The 20,343-nt window shown below is 38.7% G+C and overlaps 2 protein-coding genes across 3 annotated transcripts in view; one reads left to right on the top strand and one right to left on the bottom strand.

The window, feature by feature from the left end:
• The window catches only part of PI4KA (phosphatidylinositol 4-kinase alpha), a 55,567-nt gene that overhangs the window by 7,804 nt on the left and 27,420 nt on the right, over positions 1 to 20,343 (top strand). The window contains exons 9-19 of one of the 2 annotated variants that reach the window (XM_065033095.1): positions 185 to 250; positions 1,238 to 1,334; positions 1,727 to 1,918; positions 2,435 to 2,535; positions 3,283 to 3,412; positions 4,458 to 4,587; positions 5,192 to 5,287; positions 5,851 to 6,034; positions 6,765 to 6,868; positions 7,475 to 7,643; positions 8,665 to 8,715. In XM_065033095.1, coding sequence (XP_064889167.1) covers positions 185 to 250; positions 1,238 to 1,334; positions 1,727 to 1,918; positions 2,435 to 2,535; positions 3,283 to 3,412; positions 4,458 to 4,587; positions 5,192 to 5,287; positions 5,851 to 6,034; positions 6,765 to 6,868; positions 7,475 to 7,643; positions 8,665 to 8,715 — 1,320 coding nt within the window. Of the gene's footprint in view, positions 1 to 184; positions 251 to 1,237; positions 1,335 to 1,726; positions 1,919 to 2,434; positions 2,536 to 3,282; positions 3,413 to 4,454; positions 4,588 to 5,191; positions 5,288 to 5,850; positions 6,035 to 6,764; positions 6,869 to 7,474; positions 7,644 to 8,664; positions 8,716 to 20,343 lie in introns of both variants that reach the window. The other variant, XM_065033094.1, reaches the window with a different exon arrangement.
• SERPIND1 (serpin family D member 1) lies at positions 10,822 to 19,116 on the bottom strand. The gene is made up of 5 exons (XM_005515166.4): positions 18,937 to 19,116; positions 16,818 to 17,689; positions 12,824 to 13,097; positions 11,721 to 11,865; positions 10,822 to 11,328 (listed from the first exon to the last, which is right to left on the bottom strand). The coding sequence occupies exons 2-5, from the start codon at positions 17,671 to 17,673 to the stop codon at positions 11,137 to 11,139; spliced, it is 1,467 nt and encodes a 488-aa protein (XP_005515223.2). The 5' UTR covers positions 17,674 to 17,689; positions 18,937 to 19,116; the 3' UTR covers positions 10,822 to 11,136.

Below are 20,343 nucleotides of genomic sequence, written 5' to 3'. Positions count from 1 at the left end.
CAGCTATTTTGGAACAGCACACAGAGGCTCAGTTATATTTATTCTTGTTGCAGCCAGAAATTCTTGTAGCCTTAATTTCATCTGACATTTGCTGTCAGGTGACTTGTGTTTTCTGTGCAAGGGCAAAATTCTATCATCTTCGCATCCAGAGTCATCAACAGGAAACATTTTTTTTGTTTCATAGGTAAAACAGATCGTTGGGGATTCTCTGCTAAAGACCTTAGATGCAGTTATAGCTGAAGTTGCAGAGGTATGTTTTTAAATTCCTTTGCTAGTGACTTGAATACTTTAATTTTGTGTCTTTATAGTTGGAAAAAGACTTTTACCTATGTAAGATATGCCTTCTCTTGGCAAAACAATAATAATTCCCTACTTGAACTGTTCTTTCAGTGGTTTAGATCTAGCCTTCAACTGTGTAAAAATGGGGAGGGGTGAAGGAGGAATGTTTTTTCACTCACATAGAAGGAAATAGTTATTCTCTTAAAAAATGAACCATTTTCTTACTTTAGCTCTGTTACTCTAAATTATAGCACTGGTTGCCCCAAACTGGTTTACTGTTTGTAAAAAGACTAAGGTCTTTATTGTGTATTATGGAAACATTGGCTCTTTTCACTTAGAATATGTTGATTGTTTTTCTGGCTTGGAAATGACTGCTGCTCTTTTAAGTGTCATTTCTACAAGTTTAATGGTGCTACAGTCTGGGGACCGTTTACTTTCAGAGGTCGCACACTGGTTTCTATAGGTCTGTGCTGTTCTGTAACAGCCTCCACCACGTTTTTGGAGTTAACCTCATCTCCTCAGGGGTGCAAAGCTGTGTTGAAAGAAGTGTGTGTTCTGTTGTGTGGGGAAATGACTTTACTGTTCTCTCCAGCCTTCCTCTGAGTGCTGCCAGGAAATGTAGGCCTAAGCAGAGACAGCTTCAGATTCTTTTTTTGCTGTCTCAGTAAAATAATAGGTTTGAATCCTCATTATTTTTTTTTAACAACACAGAGAGAACACACATGTACTCTTCAAATGGAAGGAGTGGCTGAGTCTTACATACTGCACTGCATGGCTGTACTTTGTCTTGTGATAGAAGTGGGGGGAAGGCTGTGAAGTTACTTCTGGTACCTGGTTTAAATGCTTGTTTACATTGCGGAGGAAAACAATTGCAAGACTGGAATAAAAAGATTTCTTTATCAATATAATGGAAAATACTTAATTTTGAATCTAACAGGTTGCTGCTTTTCTTTTTCAGACGGGAGCTAATACAGATCTCTATTATAAAACATTCAGTGACCCTCTTTATCTTGCTCAGTTTAAAATGCTGAGAGACACATTGTACTATATGAAAGGTATAGAATTTGTATTTTTTTCTTTTTAATTTATACTTTATGATGTTTAGGATCCCCAAAGCATTGTCTATGTTGTATTGAGTGCTTGAACATTGGGGGTTGCATTTTCTGGAAACTCCACAATTGCTGTAGAATTTGTATTTTGAAATGTTTCCATGTGAGAAAGGTGCTATGGATATAGAAACAAATTTTGAGCACTGCTTAAAGGATTAATAGATGACATTTCTATTGTCTGTTTACTGGTGGGCTTTGCTATGGAACTTGTCTTTTAGGTAAAGGATAAACTTTATGGAATAATTTCATTTCTGGTCACAATGATTTTATAAATGCTGTCATTCTAATAAGTGACTCCCATCCTTCTAATATAATGCTATTTCCTTTTATTTCTTTAGACCTTCCCAACTCATTTGTGAAGGAAATCCATGATTTTGTGCTAGAGCAATTCAACAGCAGTCAATCAGAACTGCAGAAAATCCTTCACGACGTGGATCGACTGCACAATGAACTGAGTCCTCTAAAACTGCGTTGTCAGGCGAATGCTGCCTGCGTGGACCTCATGGTGTGGGCTGTGAAAGATGAGCAAGGTAGAAAATGCTCCTTGGTCTCTCAAATGTCTTTATTTTAAGTTGCAGAAATACTTAAGTTCTCTGAGAGTAGATGATGCTCAGAGAAATATAAAATAAATTTCAGTGGAATACTTTTTGCTGTTAGAATACAGGAGGAAAACTTCCATCAGAAAGTTGTCAAAGCAGTTGGCGGGGTAGTTAGACATCTCTTCACAGAAACAGAAACATCCTATTGGCTTATCTACAAAAGTTGCTATAATTGCTGCATTACATTCAGCTGCTTATTTTCTAGTTTATTTTATATTTTTACTTATTGCTCTTAGTGACTTAAATGTTTCTCAGCCATTCTTTTAAAGAAAAAACAGGACTGGGAAGGTCTTTCTCACTAAATCTCTTTGAAGAATTGTGGTATGAGAAAAGTGAAGCTGATACATTTTCTGCATCGTTTTAGAAATTCCAGTAAGCATTGTGTTGTGTGTGGCCTAATAAGAAATCTGATAAACATATTTTTTTCTGTTTTTCTTTTTGTTTAAGGTGCAGAAAACCTGTGCATCAAGTTATCAGAGAAGCTGCAGTCAAAAACCTCGAGCAAAGTCATCATTGCTCACTTGCCGCTGCTGATTTGCTGTTTGCAGGTCGGTCTTCACAGTATTTGACGTTACTGCATCAGTGAGTGAGAGTCTGGGGAGTTTGACAGGTTGCTAGAACAACACTGTATCTGCTGGTACTTCCAGCAATGTGTTCTCCGTTTGCATTTTAGAGGTCTGGTGTGGAAACTAGAACTGCAGTAGAGTAGTGCTTTGAAAATGTTCTTAGCTCAGCTGCTTCTTGAAGAATAATATTGATGAGGTTTTTTCTAACCAGTATTTAACTTCTGAAATATTTAGCCTCTTAGTCCGTTACATAAACAGTTGAAATGTTGGTACTGTCAGATCACTGAGTTTTGAGACTAAGGCTTGGTTTATTCTAATTTTTCATCTTCTTATTGGGCACTTGTTCATAGTCTTACAAATATGCTTTCTGCTACATAGCAAATAGATTATCAGGATTCTCTAAATTATCAGGATTCTTTAAATTTTGGAACTTGTCCATTAATTTTATTTTTAGAGAGTGCAGTTCATGTTGTGTAACTCCTGTGAAATCACCCAGAAAGAAAGCAGCAAGGCCTGACTGGCATGCAGCGCTCCAGGACAATCTAAGAGAGTTAGAGGCTTGAAATGTCTAAATCTTCTGCTAAAAATCGAATCTCTTGGAACTGTGTGTGGTTTGTTTTGGTTTGGTGTTTTTTTGTATAGAGCTGAAGTTGCAAGCTTACAGTTGAAATAAACAATTTGTTCTGTTATATTCTGAAGCTATATTATTTTTTTTATTCCTGTTTTTAGGGTCTGGGTCGTTTGTGTGAGCGGTTCCCTGTTGTGGTTCATTCTGTCAATCCATCCTTGAGAGACTTTCTTGTGATACCTTCCCCAGTGCTTGTGAAACTTTACAAGTACCATAGCCAGTATCACACAGGTAAAGGAAAAAAGACTGTGTTCCAAGGATAAGCTGGTGATTGTTTTCCAACTTCTACGGCTTTTTGATGCTTTGGGGTGTTTTGTGGTGATACAGCTGTAGGGGGAAATGGAGATGCATTTGTGATATTTTAGTTATTATTATTATTTTTCCTTCTTGGTGGTGGAGAGGAGGAATGCAAATCAAATTCTGGTGGAACTGTACCTAAGGGCAAGCACTATATATAGATATAACTGTTTTTTATCTCAGCAGCAATATTGCAGTGCCTCTTCTGCTGAAACCAGGATAGTCTTATCTGAAGCACTTTTGTCGCGAGTGAGGTCACCAACAGCCATAGCGTGATAATGCAGTATTGTAGGTTGTATTATGTGCGTCAACCTCCTGCACCCAATTCAGAGCAGTTTGCTTAGGGCTTTGTCCACATGGACCTCCAGAAACCTCCAAGGAAAGAGGTTCTACAATCTGAGTCAATGCATAATTATCCTCGTAGTGGGGGGGGGAAAAGAATCCCATATCCAGTTGGAAACTCCCGTTTCAAGTTATGGGTGTTGTGTGTCATTCTCCCATGAAATCTGTTTTTGGAAGGCAGCATTGAGTCTGTCCAGAGCTGCCTCTTCTCCAGGCTGAACAAGGCTGTGTTCTTCAGACTCTTCATACAGGCCCTGTGCTCCAACCCTATGACCATCTTGATGGCATCTGGCAGGCTTTTTGTTGTTTTTCAATTGTAATATCAAGTTACAATTTCCAAGAAGAAAATGTTCAATTTAAATCGCTTGCTAATGCAAAAGCAGTATTGTATTGCCAAAGCAGAACAGGTAAAATGAGAACTGACGGTGATTAAATTTAAGAATAATTATTTAGGAATAGTTAAATGGAGTAATATCTTACATAGCCAGTGACAACACATGCACTTCCAAAGTTCTTCAGCTCAGCTCTGAGCTGTAAAGCAGGCTGTTTTGAACCCACTTGACAGATATTGCTCTCACCTTGGGGGAAAAAAGCTGTTTCAGATGGTGTTGATTTCTGTACTCTGTGTTTTTAGTAGGTGGTAATGACATCAAGATCAGTGTAACCAACGAGCATTCGGAGTCCACTCTAAATGTAATGCCTGGCAAGAAAAGTCAACCATCCATGTATGAGCAGCTGCGTGACATTGCCATAGACAACATCTGCAGGTAAGAGGGAGACTTGCACCATGTTGGAACCCGTGTTCTTTTTCGCTAGTGGAAAAGTGTTGTGAATGGTTTAGAAGGTGCTGCTGTAAAGGCTTTTTGCCTTTTTTTTTGTTTGCGACTTCATTTGTCTTCAGACATCCTTTTATTCTGTTTATTTCCTAATTGTAATAACTCAGTCTCATTGTTTTGCTTCCCACCTATGAATTTTCTACTTAGATTATCATGTTGAGTGAGCCTATTGTAACTCACTCAAATGTGGGCAGTGTAATGGTCATTCTTCCCTTCTAGACAGCTCCAGGGAGCTGGAGGGAAGACAGATAGTTGGTGACTAGAAACAAGGGATTGAAGTTTCTAAAGCAGTGAATTCTGAATTTACCTTATTGAATCTCCTCATCCTTATTGTTGCTGGAGAAAGCAGCAGTAGAAACTCTGCTGAATTTTTTAAACACATCTGCAGCGTTCCTAGACAATCAGCTCTTATACTCCAGTATAAACGTATTTTCATTATACCTGGTGTGCATTTACAGTAGTGAAAAGTGAAATGTTTAACTTGTGCATTTTTATCTGGCTGTTCTCGCAAGTTTTCTGTTCATTGTTATTCCAGGTGCTTGAAAGCCGGCTTGACCATAGATTCAGTGATCGTTGAGGCCTTTCTTGCCAGTTTATCGAACCGTCTCTACATCTCTCAAGAGAGTGATAAGTAAGTTGTTGGTCATCAACGCAATTTTTTCCTTCATTTTTGTCTGATCAAATCAGCAAATTATTGGTGAGTATTAGCCAATGTGGAGTCCTAGGTGAAGTAATACTCTCTCTGCTGTATCCTCCAGCCTTCAGCTGTCTTTTATGGCTTGCCACAGCTTGCCACTTGTGGCATTTAAGTTGCCTCATTTTTAAGAGACTTGCCAACCAAGAAACTTCCAAGGCCAGGACCTGTTGTAGCTGATCTGACTGTCATGTCTTAATGTTTTGCATATCACTTTTACCTCTTTTTGTTGTTTCTAGAACAGTTTGTCCATGGATTAGTGTGGGTTTCTTGGATAGTGGATTTTTGTGTTTTCTTTTGAAAACCAACTTGTGCAAGTGTATCTCTAATGTGAATGTTGGGAGTAGATGGGTACCTAGAGTGGCAATATTTAAAGCTGTTAGTGATGTAAAATTTAGTATTTGAACTGTTTCTTACATGTAATGTAACCATGCTTGGAGGTCTTGAGAACTGATGAGCAGTTAAAGGTATTGTTTTGGGGTTTTTTGTTTTTCTAACAGGGAAGCTCATTTGATTCCCGACCACACAATTCGTGCACTAGGGCACATTGCAGTGGCACTGAGGGACACCCCAAAAATGATGGAACCCATCCTGCAGATCTTACAGCAGAAGTTTTGCCAGCCACCTTCTCATCTGGATGTGCTCATCATTGATCAGCTGGGCTGCTTGGTCATCACTGGAAATGTAAGGAGAGAACTGGCCACGGGAGTGACATTTCCTGATCCCTTTCCTGTATTTAAAAGGAAACATTTTACAAACTGCATTTGCAGAAGTTTTTTGAGGTTTTTCTTTTCTTCACCACAGATATGTGCTTGTACAATCCTCGTGTCTCTAAAGAAAGCGAATTAATGATGTGTAAGATGCTGTCCCTGTAAAGATTGGTCCCTGTAGAAAATAAAGGGGTGTTTTAAATAAAAAAAAATAAAACCTGTTAAAACCCCACCAAACTCCATGTCTTCAAAAGTTAATAAGATTATAAACTTAGCCTCTGTCCTGAATAGGTGCACATTATCATTTTTCGTATCAGTAATTAACTTTCAAAGTCTTTGTAGGTCCATACATTTTAAAATATAGGTTGTCTTCTTCAGTCATACACTAATTAACTGACTTTTTCTGAATGTAATTTGTGCCTCCAAGCAAGCAATTATTTGCCAGAACTCAGAAGCCTGAAAAGATTTTCCATCAGGAAGGTGGAGTTGAAGAACTTAATAAATTTTGTATAATTTGAGCAATTAAAAACACTAATGGAAGCACTTCCCTTTGTGTGCTTAATGGAAGCTGAAACCGTTGCTCAGGCGATGATTAGATACCTCTCTGAAGAACGTCATTATACTTTATTTTACAGGGTCGTTCTCTAGAGACATTGCATTCAATAACCTCTACTTAGTGGTCTGTTTATTGTGGCTTTTTTCAGCAATATATTTACCAGGAGGTGTGGAATCTGTTTCAGCAAATCAGTGTTAAAGCAAGTTCAGTTGTTTACTCTGCTACTAAAGATTATAAGGATCACGGATACAGGTAACACTTGACTGTGTCCCTTGAATGTATTAATATTATATTGAATATCCTTTATGCTACATCAGAGATTTTCTCTTTTTCCTGGTCTAAGTTTTATAACAAGGTTATAAATAGTACTGTTCTTTTCTTTTTGATGTTAAAAAGTAATATATATAGTTTAAAAATAGTTGCACTTCATAATGGAGAAATTCCTAAAAATGTTTTTCCCTACAGGTAATACTGATTTTTTTTTTTTTATCCTCTGTGAGGAGTTAATGGTTGTAAATGATAATTGACATTGATGACTTATGTCATCTGTAAGTAGAGTGATTAATCTCTTAGCCTAGAAAAGCTAATGAAGCTCCATAGGGGTGGTGTTTGGTTTGGGGGGGTGTTGGTGTTGTTTTTTAAGTGTGGTCCCAGCACTTGTTAGGGATTCAACGCAAGCCATTAACAATTTATTTCTTAGTAAGCATACTTTTTAGTCCCTGTCATAATTAAAGATTATCACTGACTTTGTTGGTAGTTGGGATAGGCCGGATATATGGTTACTATGCATTATGAAGAAAGCACTGAAAATGTGAAATGTGGAGGAATTGCTTGTTCATAACTGTGTTTTCTTCACAGACACTGTTCCTTAGCAGTCATTAACGCCCTGGCTAACATCGCTGCCAACATCCAAGGAGAACACCTTGTGGATGAGCTGCTGATGAACTTGCTGGAGCTGTTTGTTCAGCTCGGGCTAGAGGGCAAGAGAGCCAGCGAGAGAGCCAGTGAGAAAGGACCAGCACTGAAGGTCAGATACGCAGCTGTGTGCAGCTGTGCATTTATACAGATGGCATGACTAAACATAGTCTTTTGTGTGTGTTTTGAACCAAAGCCACGCTTCCTTAAACCTAAGAATGAAATGAAGCTGTCCGTTTTGAAGATAAGCAGCATTCAATCATGGATGCCAACCCCTTTAAAGGGAACATGTCTATAATCTGCTTTTTGTGATGTCTATGGTGGAAAATATGTCTCCATAGGTATCACAGGTTCTTTTAACTGCAGATAAGTGAGCTGAAATGGTGAAAAACAGATTGTAAACGTTGCTCTAAGATGACACTTCTGAATTAGGTTCCACCCTCTTCCTTTCAGGGCTATTTTTCCACTGTTTCAGTTTTAGAATTGCTATGGGAGACAAGCTGCTGCACTGACTTAAAGCTGCCTGGAAAGGGAAACGTTGATTTAACATGGATTTGAGCTAGGAGGCAGTGTTTCTTTATTATGAAGATACTGATAGCAGTTTTTATTATATATTTTTATTTTATATCTGTATATATAAAAATAATATTTTATATATATCTTTTATTTCCTTCAAAAATATTTAGGGGTCCATCTTTTGTTTTGCTTTATCTTGGACACTACAGGAAAGATAACTAAAATGTGTTTTAGTTGGGTTGTATCATTATTGCCTCATCTGAAGACTATTTGGCACTCTCTCCTCTCTCCCCGCCTTTAGCTCAAGGCATAACACCTGACTTCCAAACACAAAGACCCTGTGCTGGAGGGGGAGAAAACCCCTTCCATTTCTGAACTGAGGAGCCACCTGAAAAGTTTTGCGGAAGGCTCTGGGATGTGCCCAGCGCTGTGGATTTCTGGGGTGCTCTCTTGGCCACCTCATGCACATCTTTTTGCAGGATACAGAGTTGTTACTGGGAATATATGTTTTCATTTGCATAGACAGTAAGAATGTTTGATGCTTAAAATCTGTCTTGTAGCAGGTATTTGAGAAATGCTTCTGTAGGTTCACTGATAATTTCCTTTTTCTTTCCCAGGCCTCCAGCAGTGCAGGAAATCTGGGTGTGCTGATTCCTGTTATTGCTGTGGTGAGTATCCAATGGTTGGGTTGTTGCAAACAATACATTTTCTCGTATATATCAAATATCAGTTCTATTCCATGGTCAAATGGAATTAGTGCAGAAGTAAGCATCCGAGAGAACTATAATAATGGAACATAATATTTCTTGCTTTAAGAGGGGGGAAAACATTTGTTTAGTAATGACATACCTCCTAAAATAATTAATCTTTTGTGATTCAGGGTTAGGTTGTTGCTAGTCAGGAATTCGGGGTTCATGAGCTAAATAATACTACAGGGGATATTTCTTTGAATAGTGTTTGGCATGCACTGTAATAAACGGCGTGTGTCTGTGGCCTGAGGAGGAAAAGTGGAAAACAAAAGTTAATAGAAACAGAGTTAAAAATAAATCTTAGTTTGGCAGCACTGTGAATTCTGCTTCTTAAAAGGAAAAAAAAAAAAGAGAGGAAGGGGAGGAAGTGTCCGGTGTCTTCTGAAACTAGATTTGGTTGTCATGCTGAAAGCATTTTAGGAAATGGGGAAGGACGCTGGTGTCCAATCCAGACTCATTTATTTTGATGTATATCTGGTTTTGGTCTTGGATGGCAACTTCTTCTGGGGGAAGTACTTTGTTTTTTTTTTTAAATGAAAGTACAACTTACTAATTCAGCCAAAAATTGGTACGCAACAATTTTAGATCTCAACAGAAAATTGGGTACGTCCAAGCTGGGTTTCCAAGTCAGTAGGACTAGTTGCCCAACTGCTGTAGCTTTTAGAAAAGCATCGTGTCTAAAAGATCCCTAGACATAAACTTACTGGAGGACAAAGAGCATCATATCACTTTCTCCCCTCCTGAAGCTGAATTCTTCTGTGGAACTTTTCCTGCACAGCTAGTTTGACAAAGGGGGAAAATGTGTTACATATCTGCGGTGGGCATGCCTACTTGTAACCTCCTTGTAACTTGCTCATACTGCACATCCATTAATGAGCAGGAAAAAAATTGGTCATGTCATACTCCGCTTCCACAAACCTCTTCACTGAAACTCTTCAAAGAGCTGAGCCTAAAATTAGCACTGGTTAAAGATCAAAAAGCTGTTCCTTTCCTTCCCCATCTCTCCCACCAGTTTCCAACACAAGCTCTTTTTGAATTCCCCAGTGGTCACAAGGGCTGGATCTTGGCTTTCCAGATGTCTGGGGTTGCTGTTATTTGATAGGAACTCGGTTTTTGCATGAACTACCTACTCCTGTGTGGAGAGAGATCTTCTAGTGGGTGGTATTTTTCAGCTGTCAGTAATGCCAACACTGATTTGGGTGAAAGCAAGGTCATTCCTTGCATATTGAGATAAGATAAATGCTTGTTAGAGACTTAATGTAAAAGTTATGAGAGTACTTTTCTGTTTCAAATTTTTATTGATCATATATTTGTTCTGAATAGCTGGTGAGAACTGCATTTTTTCTTAACCAATGTGACCTTTAAATGAAGTCAGATAGTGCCAGAATCTGAAGCAAGAGTTAATGGTTACATTATGGTGGTTGAGGCAAATATTTGCCCTTCTTGCACAATGTATGAAGATCATGAGTTTTGAGTAGTAGCTGATTTGCTTCTCTGCTTGAGCTCTTTCCCTTGAATAATTCCTGTTACTTAGGTCTCAAACCCCGTATTTCAGATGCTCCAGCTCATTTAATCATTGATAAACTAATTAAATCTGAGCCAGTGAAAGGGCATTTTGCTGTCTGCTTCCACTATAGAAGGTGTTGTAAGGATCTTTATGTATTTTACCTGGTCGGCCTCTTTTTGATGCCACTTGCACTGATGAAGATCAGAGAACTGTATTGAAATTATACAAGTTAGGTTGGGGAAAAGCAGTGGATCCCTTAGTGTTTTGTTCCTCTGAGACACTTTTATCTCCTCTTATTTGGTGCACTAGTCCATACGGTTTATTGTGTCTGTCTACTGAATGTTTAATAATGCAAGCGAAAGAAAGAATGTAGACACATACTTTTTTTTCAAGATAGATTATGTAAAATACACAGGAGAGATTTAGGTTTCTAAGACTGGTCAGGTATTCAGGATTTCCTTATTCCTTTTTGTTATAAATAGGCATCCTGGCACAAATTTAGAGCTAAACTTCAAGAATCCAGGTAGTCTAAATGTTTTATTGATTATGTTTTACACACTGAAGTAAAGCACAAAGTGTAAGTTACTTTGTGATTTTTTTTTTTTTAATACACTTGTACCGATACATGGCACTAACCATTTTAAATTGTAGTCAAATTATCTACTGCTGTGAGTCCATTCATATGAAACTACATGTAGATAACATATTTTCTTTTGATACCAGTGGCTTTTGTATTAGCTAATATGACAATAAAATTTCCTTTATGATACTGGTATATTAACATGTAATTATACAGCCCATGTATCACAGTGTGTTGGAGGTCTTCTCTGCTTTTAAGACTTGGCTGGGTTGGCAACTCTACCCATGAACAGAAGGCAGCTGGTACGATGTTCATAGATCAGAAACAAAAAGGGACGGTCGACAATAAAACGAATCTGAGTAGAAAGAGGCATGAACCCGACGTTGGTTATTGCCCCGGCCTCCGTGCCTTCCTCATTCACAGTTATTGTGCCTTGATGATTGAACTGTTCAAACAAACAGGGAAAGGAAAACAAACACAAAAAGAAATTGAGGATCTCATAAGTACACTCAAGTGATGTGCTCACAGCCTTCCCGCTCCGTGTCCTGCACCGGGCTCCCGGTGACACTCTGGCTGGCACCTCCTCCGCAGCCGCAATCCTTTGGTTTTGGTTTGTGAATCAGCCTGTCCCTGACTGACCACGAGGCTTTTGGTGCCTCTGACATCTGATTAAACGTGCTCCTTGTTATCTGAATAGACAAGGACATGCAGAGAAACCCACATCCCTCCTAAGTCCCACAGGAAAGATGATAGAAAATATTATTTTAGCTTACTGTGTTGCCATGCTTTCAGGTGATATAGTTCAATCAGAAAGGAAAAGAGGAGAGGAGTAAATACCCTGTCAATGGTGACTTTCTCATCCGATATGCCAGAGTAGTCGCCTTTTTCATTGAACAGTTCTTCTATTCCCATGGATCTCAGGTAACCAATCAAGTTATAACTTTTCTCCAGCTTAAATTTAGGCAGAACCACTTCTCTTGTTCTAGTAAAAACAAAAATGAAAAATCAGTGAGGAGATACATATTTGTGTGACTCCTTTGCTTTACAGACTGCTGTGGTTTGTGTTTTTTGCTGTCTTCAGCAAGCAGGACACAAATATGCAGGACTATTCACTGTACTTGTACTTTCAAATCTTGGGCATCATTAATTTTAAGATGTGCATTAAAAAATTAATTCCTCTGCCAAAACTTCTAGTTAGTCAATTTAATATTTCACTTATGATGATTTACATTATTTATGTGTATAAGATATTTGGCTTTGAGCAGTTTGGTACCTGGTTGGATATGCTGGTAATAAATGAAGTGTCAGGTTTTCTGGAGTACGAAATTGGAGATTTGTCACTTGTTGTATCTAGTAGAAATAGGTTGGCTTCCTGAATAGTACATCAAATCAACTCTCTATCTTTTTATCAAGCCTGAAGACAGATACCACCCAGTCTGTCATCTTGCACAAGAGGGCCTGTATAGTTTTTTCTGTCCTGTGACTGTGACGTCCATTGTTGGTTGCTGAATGTGCCTTTGCACAGCGGAGATGTGAAATGCATAGTGCTGACAGTGAGCACAGGCTGCTCTCCATAGGATCGAGACTATTCTGCACAAATAACCCATTATTAGCGTACTCCTGGTTTTCCTCCTCACCGTAAACTTTACCAGTTAGAACTTTTTCTTTAAATTTGCAGCATTAAATACTTAACAGAGTTCCAAAACTCTTTCTATTAGAATTTTCTATCTCAATCATCCTTGATTTCTTGATGGCATTTAAATTTTGAGAAATCACTGGTCCTGATTTTTGATGCAATAAATCCATCTTTGGGGGTGTTGATGTTTAATGTTTTTTACCAAAATATCATATATTACCCTCTGTGCTCTTTACTCACCCTTTCCAATGTCATCAAGAAAATACATTAAGACTTTAACAAAGATGTACTTTTCAGCAGATACCTGTTGGTCATGCTCCTCTGCCACTTCTCCACCACTTGAGGTGTTATCTGCTTTTCTAGGGCTTTCATGCCCGAGAGTTTGTGCGGCAGCACGATCAGCATGCTGATGTTCCCCACGAACGGGAGCTGGATCACGCCGCAGTCCAGCTCGGGGTCCGCGGCCGCCAGGAAGTTCCCTTTAGTCTGCATCATAGGAACCTTCATTGTCTGCTTCTCGTTCAGGCGGAAACTTCTCTTCGTTGTCATTTCCACTGGAAACTTATTCTCCCAAGTTCCTGTTAATGCAATGCAGGAGACCGATAAACAAAACACCCAAAGATCCTTGTTTAATGAAATATTTGCAGAATAGCAGTTTACATTAAGCTTTGATTAGTGTGAATTGGGAATTACTGTAGGAGATAGTTCATTTCAGTTAAACCAAAATAAGACAACAAGTTTAAAGTGACTTTGAAACTCCTGGCTTTCTTTCTAACTTAACTTTTGTCTCATTTGGATGTTCTGAATTATAAAAGCAGGTGAACACAAACTGTAGATTTGAAAGGGCTTCCCGTGTACTATTTTTTTCTACAAGGAACCTGGAAATTATGAAGTTCAAACAGATGCAGAATATTTGGCGGGGTTTGCACCTAGCAAAACCACTGGCACAGCTGTGTTTTCTGAGAGATCTGATACTTGAAACCAGACTGTTTCAGGCATCAGAAATGTCAAGCTAAGTAATGGCTGTTTTCATTTTGCATAAAAGATGCCGTGCTGAAGGCGTTACCTTGGCTAAGTCCATTCCAGCCACTTAACTTTGTGTTAAGACATCCTGAAGTGTTTGCCTGTCGGCCTTGGAATTCGACGCCCCAGTTTGGTGTGATTTCAGCCTGTCATCTGATGCTTTTATGCCCAAAGAATACGATTAAACACATTTTGCAGCCCAGAAGGCTTTGCCATCATGGTTTGAAGATTCTTTATGTACCCCAAATAGTTATTGTCTGTGTAAAGGAATATTCCTTTTTTTTTTAAGTGGTGTTCCTGTTGATCGCTTTTCAGAGCTGAGGGTCTGGAAAAAACATTTCTTCCTTAATGGGCAGACAAAGCTGGAATTTTATAGTGGAAATAGTGTTACTGGTATTTCCTGTTAAAGCTCTGCATTTTAGGTCACTGTTGGCAAGCAAGGGAGTGTGGCTGTAACTGTGTGGAGAGGCTACAAATTAAGCCCTAATTGGTAACCTTTTTTTAAAAGGTTGCAAGTGATTCTGAGATTCTTAAATGAATTTGCTGCATTTGTTGTGAAGTAACAAAAAAAGCCTGAAGTCCAACCTTCATTTTAATAATTTCTTCATATGTTGGGCTGATGGGGAGCAGTCTGGGAGGTGCTCAGACTGTGATTAGTATTCTGAAGGGAATGGGATATAAACTGAATTGTGATAATTCCAAGCAAATTGTTTCAGTTCTGAGAAAGCCCAACATCTGGCTGTTCTCCAGGGAGCGGAATTCACCAGCGCAGGACTCCCCTGGCTAAAGACCTGGAGCTGCTGCGGGTTGGGGAGCTTTGGCAGTGCCGTCATCACCTGAGGAATGGGACACTTGTACCAGCTCTTCTTAGGAAAAGGAAGGAGCTGGCAAACTCTTTTATTGAATTCACTTTTGCAGGTGGTTTTGTGCTGCGGTAAAACGCTGTTCTCCAGGTGGAAGCACGTGGTCATCTGGCGTCAGCTGAAACCACTTGGCACTTTGACTTTTGTGACTTTCTGTTTTGAATCTTCCCACCAAGGTGTCTTTTAGATCCATCTGCGGTGGCAAAAGTTGTCTCCTCTGATTGCCTTCTCTCTTGTATTTGTGACTAGAATCTCACAGAAGCAATTTTGGGTCTGTCAAAATTTGTCAGTTATCAAAAGCTGCCGTGATCTACCATGGTGAAAATACCCAGCTCCTACTTGATAGGAAGCTCATAACTAATTTTTCAGACCTCTGCAGAATGGAGGGCAGATCTCAGTTGGAGATAGACTGGACAGCTATACAGGATAAAACTTGCTTCTTGCCAATGTGAATAGTTTCCAATAATTTTGTGATGGTATTTAATATAAAAGGAGCTTGAGACTTAGTGTTTGGCAAGTATCCCATTACTCAGTGTCACTTGCATTGAGCATCTCTGTGTATCTGAGAACGCTCATAGGTTTCTCAGCTCTGAGGGCTCAACAGAGTTTGTCTGCAATGATACAGACGGTGGAAATATTGTGAGTAGAAAGACGTGGACAAAAATTAGCATATCTAGGGCTGGTGGGGAAACTAGGAAACCAGGAGCAGAACTTGCTTTTAAAAATGTCAGTTCCACTTGAAATGGAATTACCAGGAGACTGTCGCTGTAAGGTAAAAGAACGGCAGACAGCAATATAGAATTGATCTGTTTGGTTTTGAAGGTTAGAAATTGCAGCCTTTAGCAGGCAGCACCAAGGCAGTTTGGACATACAGGACTCCATGAGGAGAAGAAAAAGCCCAAAGTCTTTTTGGTCTGGATGGCTCAAGAGTTCCGGTACTAAAGCTGTGTAATTTTTGGCAGTGTTCTTGTTACTTTGATATAGCACAAGTATTTAATAATTTCAGAGTAAAACAAAAAGGTATTTTAAATTTGACCAAATTGTGAAAAAATTGTGTCTTCTTCACTTTGCATAATCCTTAGGATGGTGTCATGGACAATAAAACCTTGTATTTAATATAAGATTATCAGAGATGTACTTAAGGATACAAATAAGTCCCTTTTGCATGGTATTTCAGAACAGGGAATCATTTAAATCTTATGCTAATGACTGCTTTGGATCTTGTAAAGAGACGAGTGGCATTATTCAAGGAAGTAATACCTTGCGAGTGGGAAGCGATAAACTTGTAGGAATGGGGTTCCTTTAAGTTCCTATGATCAAATGCTGAGAAGGCAGGTGTAAGAGAGCCTTTGAGGATTTGCGTCCTGGAAGCAGGAACATCATTGGGAAAAAGAAACCCCTTTATAAAGAATGGGAAGGATTATGCATACTTCCAAACGTTGTCATCCTTTTGTGCTAATCTGTCTTTTCTTACCAGTGTTTTAAGTCACTTTAATCTGATTTTCATCTTAAACAGTCAGTATCAGATTTCTTTTTTATCTTTAGTTCCCCTTTGGCATCTCCCACCTCTTGCTCATTTAATACCATTTTAGAAGTTTGTGGAAAAATTAACCAACTTTCAACCTAAGGCAGATAACTAATGTTGAAAATCTCACCACAGACTCTTAGTTTCAATGTAAAAAAAAAATAAAATAAAATAAGGATTTATTATAAGAATATATTATACAACCTTTACTTCAAGCCTCTTTAACTGTTCAGCCTATAGTGATACATGTAGGAGCCCGTATCAGCAGACCATTCATGCTGAATTAACTGAAATATTGCAAGTAGTGAATGTGTTTGGTTTTAGTTGTAGAAGAACACTGTGTTTGTTATTCTCTTCAGTCTCTTGTGTATGCTTATTGACAAGGATCATGCTCTGATTATATAAAAGAATAGGTACTTTAAGCCGAAACTCTTTATAATTCCTGTGAATCCTGAATACTCCAGAAATGTTAAATGTTTTAACTGAAATCAGCCTGTACCATTTCGATGAAGCCAATAACTTGAAGCAGGACTCAATGGGACTGGTAACTCGCACATGAAATAATACATCACCACCTGAGACTCCTACAAAGCTTATGCTTTCTGAGGCTCTTCTGCATTCCTGTCTTGTTTTTTAGTCTCACTTTTAGACTACGAGGTTGTGGATGCAATAAATATTCACTGTATTTCTACAAAACTCACTAACTCCAGGGTATGACTGGAACATCATTGCGCTACAGAAACATGCAAAAATGGGCTTCTTAGGGAGGGATCAATAGACTTTTTTTGAACTGCGGACTGGATTTAAGTTCAATCTGGGATTTCTAATGAAGTATGCAGTGAATTGCAAATCAAGAAATTGCTGAGACTGAAATAACAGATTCTTACCTTTAAAGTAAAGACAGTTAAGAATCATCATCAGTGTTGTAGGGTTTACGTTCACAAGAGCTTCCTTTATTAATCCTTTGGTCAGCTTCAAGATGCGTTCATTGGTTTTAGTTATGAAGTTAGGATCCGAAAAATCAGCTGGTTGGGCATCAGCAAAGTAGTATGTTTTCATATTGTTTCTGAAATCGTTCAGAATAGAAAAGTCCTTCTGAATGTAAAGATCATTGACAGATCTCAGTGTGTAACCAAAATTGCGCCTGAAGAGCCGATGAGTGAGTTTGCGGAAGAGATTATGAACAGTCATGAGCTCGTATTTGGTGCTGGCATTAATGAAGTCTTGAAAGCCAAGAGCAGATAAAACTTCCTGCTGAGTTTGACCCTTGAGACCCAGAGAAATCATAGCCATTGCTGTGGAGATGCCAACAGGAGCCATGAGAATATTCTCCGAAGAGTTGGCTTTGTCTGCCACGCTGCGGTAAAGGTTGAAGCCAAAGTTTGCATTGAGGATATTGAGGCGCTGGATTCTCGTTTTGCCGTGGAATAGTTCAAGAATATTTCCTTGCTGAATTTCAGAAACCATGTATGGGCCAGCATCAATAATGTCGCTGTAGTCATCTTCACCCAGTATCTTGTCAAGATCTAGGTAGTCCTCTTCCTCCTCCTCTTCAGCAATCAGGTCGTTGGTGATAGTGTTTTCTCTGTGGAACTCCGGCGATAAGTTGGGCATATCATAGGTCCCATTTTCATGTGTCTGTGCATCTTTAAGGCTTTCAAAATGCTCACTGAAGTCCTTGACTCCACAAAATGTGGATGTTATCATGAGAGCAAGGGCAAGCAATTGAAATAAGAAATTCATTCTGCCAGGTCAAAACCTGGAAAACAATGTAACACGGTTAAGAGACCATAGAGTAATTGAATTTTAGTTATCTCTTCCCTAATTTTAGGTCCAGGCTGAATTCTGACACAGCAGAAGGTCTCCGGTTACCCTATTCAACAGCATTAAATTGGTGGAACAGAGATTAATTAGATGGATAGATCTGTTTTAGTGGTAGTTGGTTTTACTTATATAATACCTCAAGCCTGCCAAAAATTGGTTGGCCTCCTCCCATGGAAGTTGCCATTATCGGCATATTTCAGCAGTAGCAACCTCATTACCTGAAATGTGTGAGGCTATTTATAAGCATGTAACATTTAAAATGTGTACTGACTGTGTTACTAGTGTGTGCTGAAAATATGACGAAGATAAATGTGAAGATTGGAGCTTGGGGGGAGGAGGAAGCAGGCATCCCCTCCAGGAGCATACCAGAGCACTGAGGTGTACTGAAGAACTTGGAAAACACACATGCTGTAGCTACAACAAAAAACGGGAGTTTTATGGGAGTATTTTTTGGAAGAGCAAAGCTGAAATTTCACGGAATAAAGGAGATTTAGGGATTTAGCAATAAACCTGGAGAAGGATGTGCATTTGCACTAAATACCATTAGTGGGACTGCACTGTTAAAACAAAATCTTGCTGCAATGTTCATTAGAATTATTTTTTTTAATTTACCAAACAATCCAAAGAGCTGGTCTGTATAAGTAAAATATGTAGATATACCTGTACATCTCTGAATAAAACCAGTGCTCAAAGGAAAATATTTTCAAACATGTTGTAGCAGGACTGAAGCAACTCAACTAACTTTAATTTTCTAAACTCTTCCCCTGAACTCGTTAGCCTGAAATCCTAAAAGCATTTACAGTGATTATCCCATACAAAAAATTAATTCTTTTGCAACAAGGAAGGATCCACAGAAGGTGCTTTTAAAATATTCTTTACACTGTGACTGAGTCAGTCTTTTCCTTACTGTTTCTCCCTAAATTCATCGCTTTTTTTCCCCGCCCCCAGAAGTCAGGCCCTTAAGGCTGAGATATTCTGTCCAGTAACCATCGATCAATGTTTTCTGCTTTTGGCATAGAAGAATTTGCTGTCTGTAGTTCCCAGCTTTACATTCTTGTCTTCACTAGTGTTCGATTATTGCTTAGCTGCACTTACACAGGCAAAACATTCCCCCACTCTGCACCATATGTACGTCTTTAGTCAGAGCTACCTAAAACAACAGCAGATGAAAATGAAGCTTACCTTTAAGCCACTGTATGGAAAGGATGTGCGGAATAGCTCAAGTAAGGGGAATGGCAGGGTTTAAATCTGAACTTTGACGCTAGTTTTTGTGTATCTCCCAAAGTAAACATTCCCTAAACCAAACACTGCTAAACTGACTTCGTCAGCCAAAATCCCTCCCTTGCCTGGTGATCTCTGCTGAATTGTATGCTGTTTGTTGAGCTACTTTTATGGCTTTGCAGGTACTCAGTCACTTTTGAGGAAGATCTTTGAGCAAGAATTGGTGTGTCTGTAAAGTTTCAAAGTCAAGCACCCACATAAACTTGGCTGTTAATGACGAGTAAAAGCGGCTATTTTGTACTGAATTAGGGGGCACCTTATGGCAAATGTGGTTGAGGCTGCTGTGGTTGTGATGGTCAGGCTGCTGCTGCTTCACTCAGTGTTATGTTGGTGCAAACATTTGTATTGCACAAGCAGCTTTTTACCGTAGTTCCATTCACCAGCTTAAACTCAGATTAATTTTACTATAATAGAGGGAATTGGGTTTGTTTTGGTGGGTTTTTTGTTTGTTTTGTTTTTTGGGGTTTTTTTTGAATGAACAGTTTGCCTCATTATGTACAAATATATCCAAAGTTGGCTTTATACAAGGTTTCACTGAAGTACTGTTGGCTTTCGTACCTCAAGGGAGTCACTGTACAGTTAGAGAGAATGTCTTCAAGTTAGATTAGAATTTGGCGTTTTCTTAACAAAGTTTATAGTAATACTGTACAGTCAAACTGCAAAAAGCTTGTGGTTCTAACACTTTTTAGGATAACATACTATGATCTTTGTTATATAAATTCATAGAAAATTATGTATCATGTTTGCTGGGAGCATAAAGTGTGATTCTCTGGTGGTAGCAGCTGTTTGTGCAAGAAGTATCAGAGAATTTTAATAATGCTCTTTTACTCACTTGTTTAGATGGTAAATTCTCCAGAACTGATGTAATTGTGTGCGTGGGTGCAAACAATAAAAGATCCCCAATTGGTGCCTCAATGTATTTCCACAAAGCTAATAAACAATAGCAACCAGAAGTATGTTTGACTATTATTTATTTGGTTTTGAGTTCCTTTGCACTGAAGCAAAGCTTCACGGCATTGTCTTCCAGACACTTTAAAGGGCTGTGTGGTCTCTTCCTCTCTGCAGTTGATAGTGCACTAATATTAGGTATTTCTCTTCAGAGGTTACTGTATCAGCATGGTATTATTCCTGTGTAAAACAAAGGAAATGATTACTTCAGGCGTCTCAAATGTTAGCCTGTAAGATATTCTAGCAACATCTAATTTTCTTCAGTGTAACAACAGCAATGTAATATTAGTTTTTGTAGATGACAAAGAATATTACTGGTTGCTATTCTTTATTAGCTTTGTGGAAATACATTGAGGCACC

The sequence above is a fragment of the Columba livia genome, chromosome 17 (assembly GCF_036013475.1).
Source record: "Columba livia isolate bColLiv1 breed racing homer chromosome 17, bColLiv1.pat.W.v2, whole genome shotgun sequence".
In the NCBI taxonomy this organism is placed as follows: Eukaryota; Metazoa; Chordata; class Aves; order Columbiformes; family Columbidae; genus Columba; species Columba livia.
This window is presented reverse-complemented; position numbering and strand designations above follow the sequence as displayed.

Bases quoted from the DNA above. Each gene is read 5' to 3' on its own strand.
- SERPIND1 (XM_005515166.4), bottom strand. From the start codon at position 17,673: ATGAATTTCTTATTTCAATTGCTTGCCCTTGCTCTCATGATAACATCC. The intron at 13,098-16,817 runs GTAAGAATCTGT...TTGCATTAACAG, and splicing joins TAACTGTCTTTACTTTAAAG to GAACTTGGGAGAATAAGTTT. The intron at 11,866-12,823 runs GTATCTGCTGAA...TGTTTTTACTAG, and splicing joins CAGAGGAGCATGACCAACAG to AACAAGAGAAGTGGTTCTGC.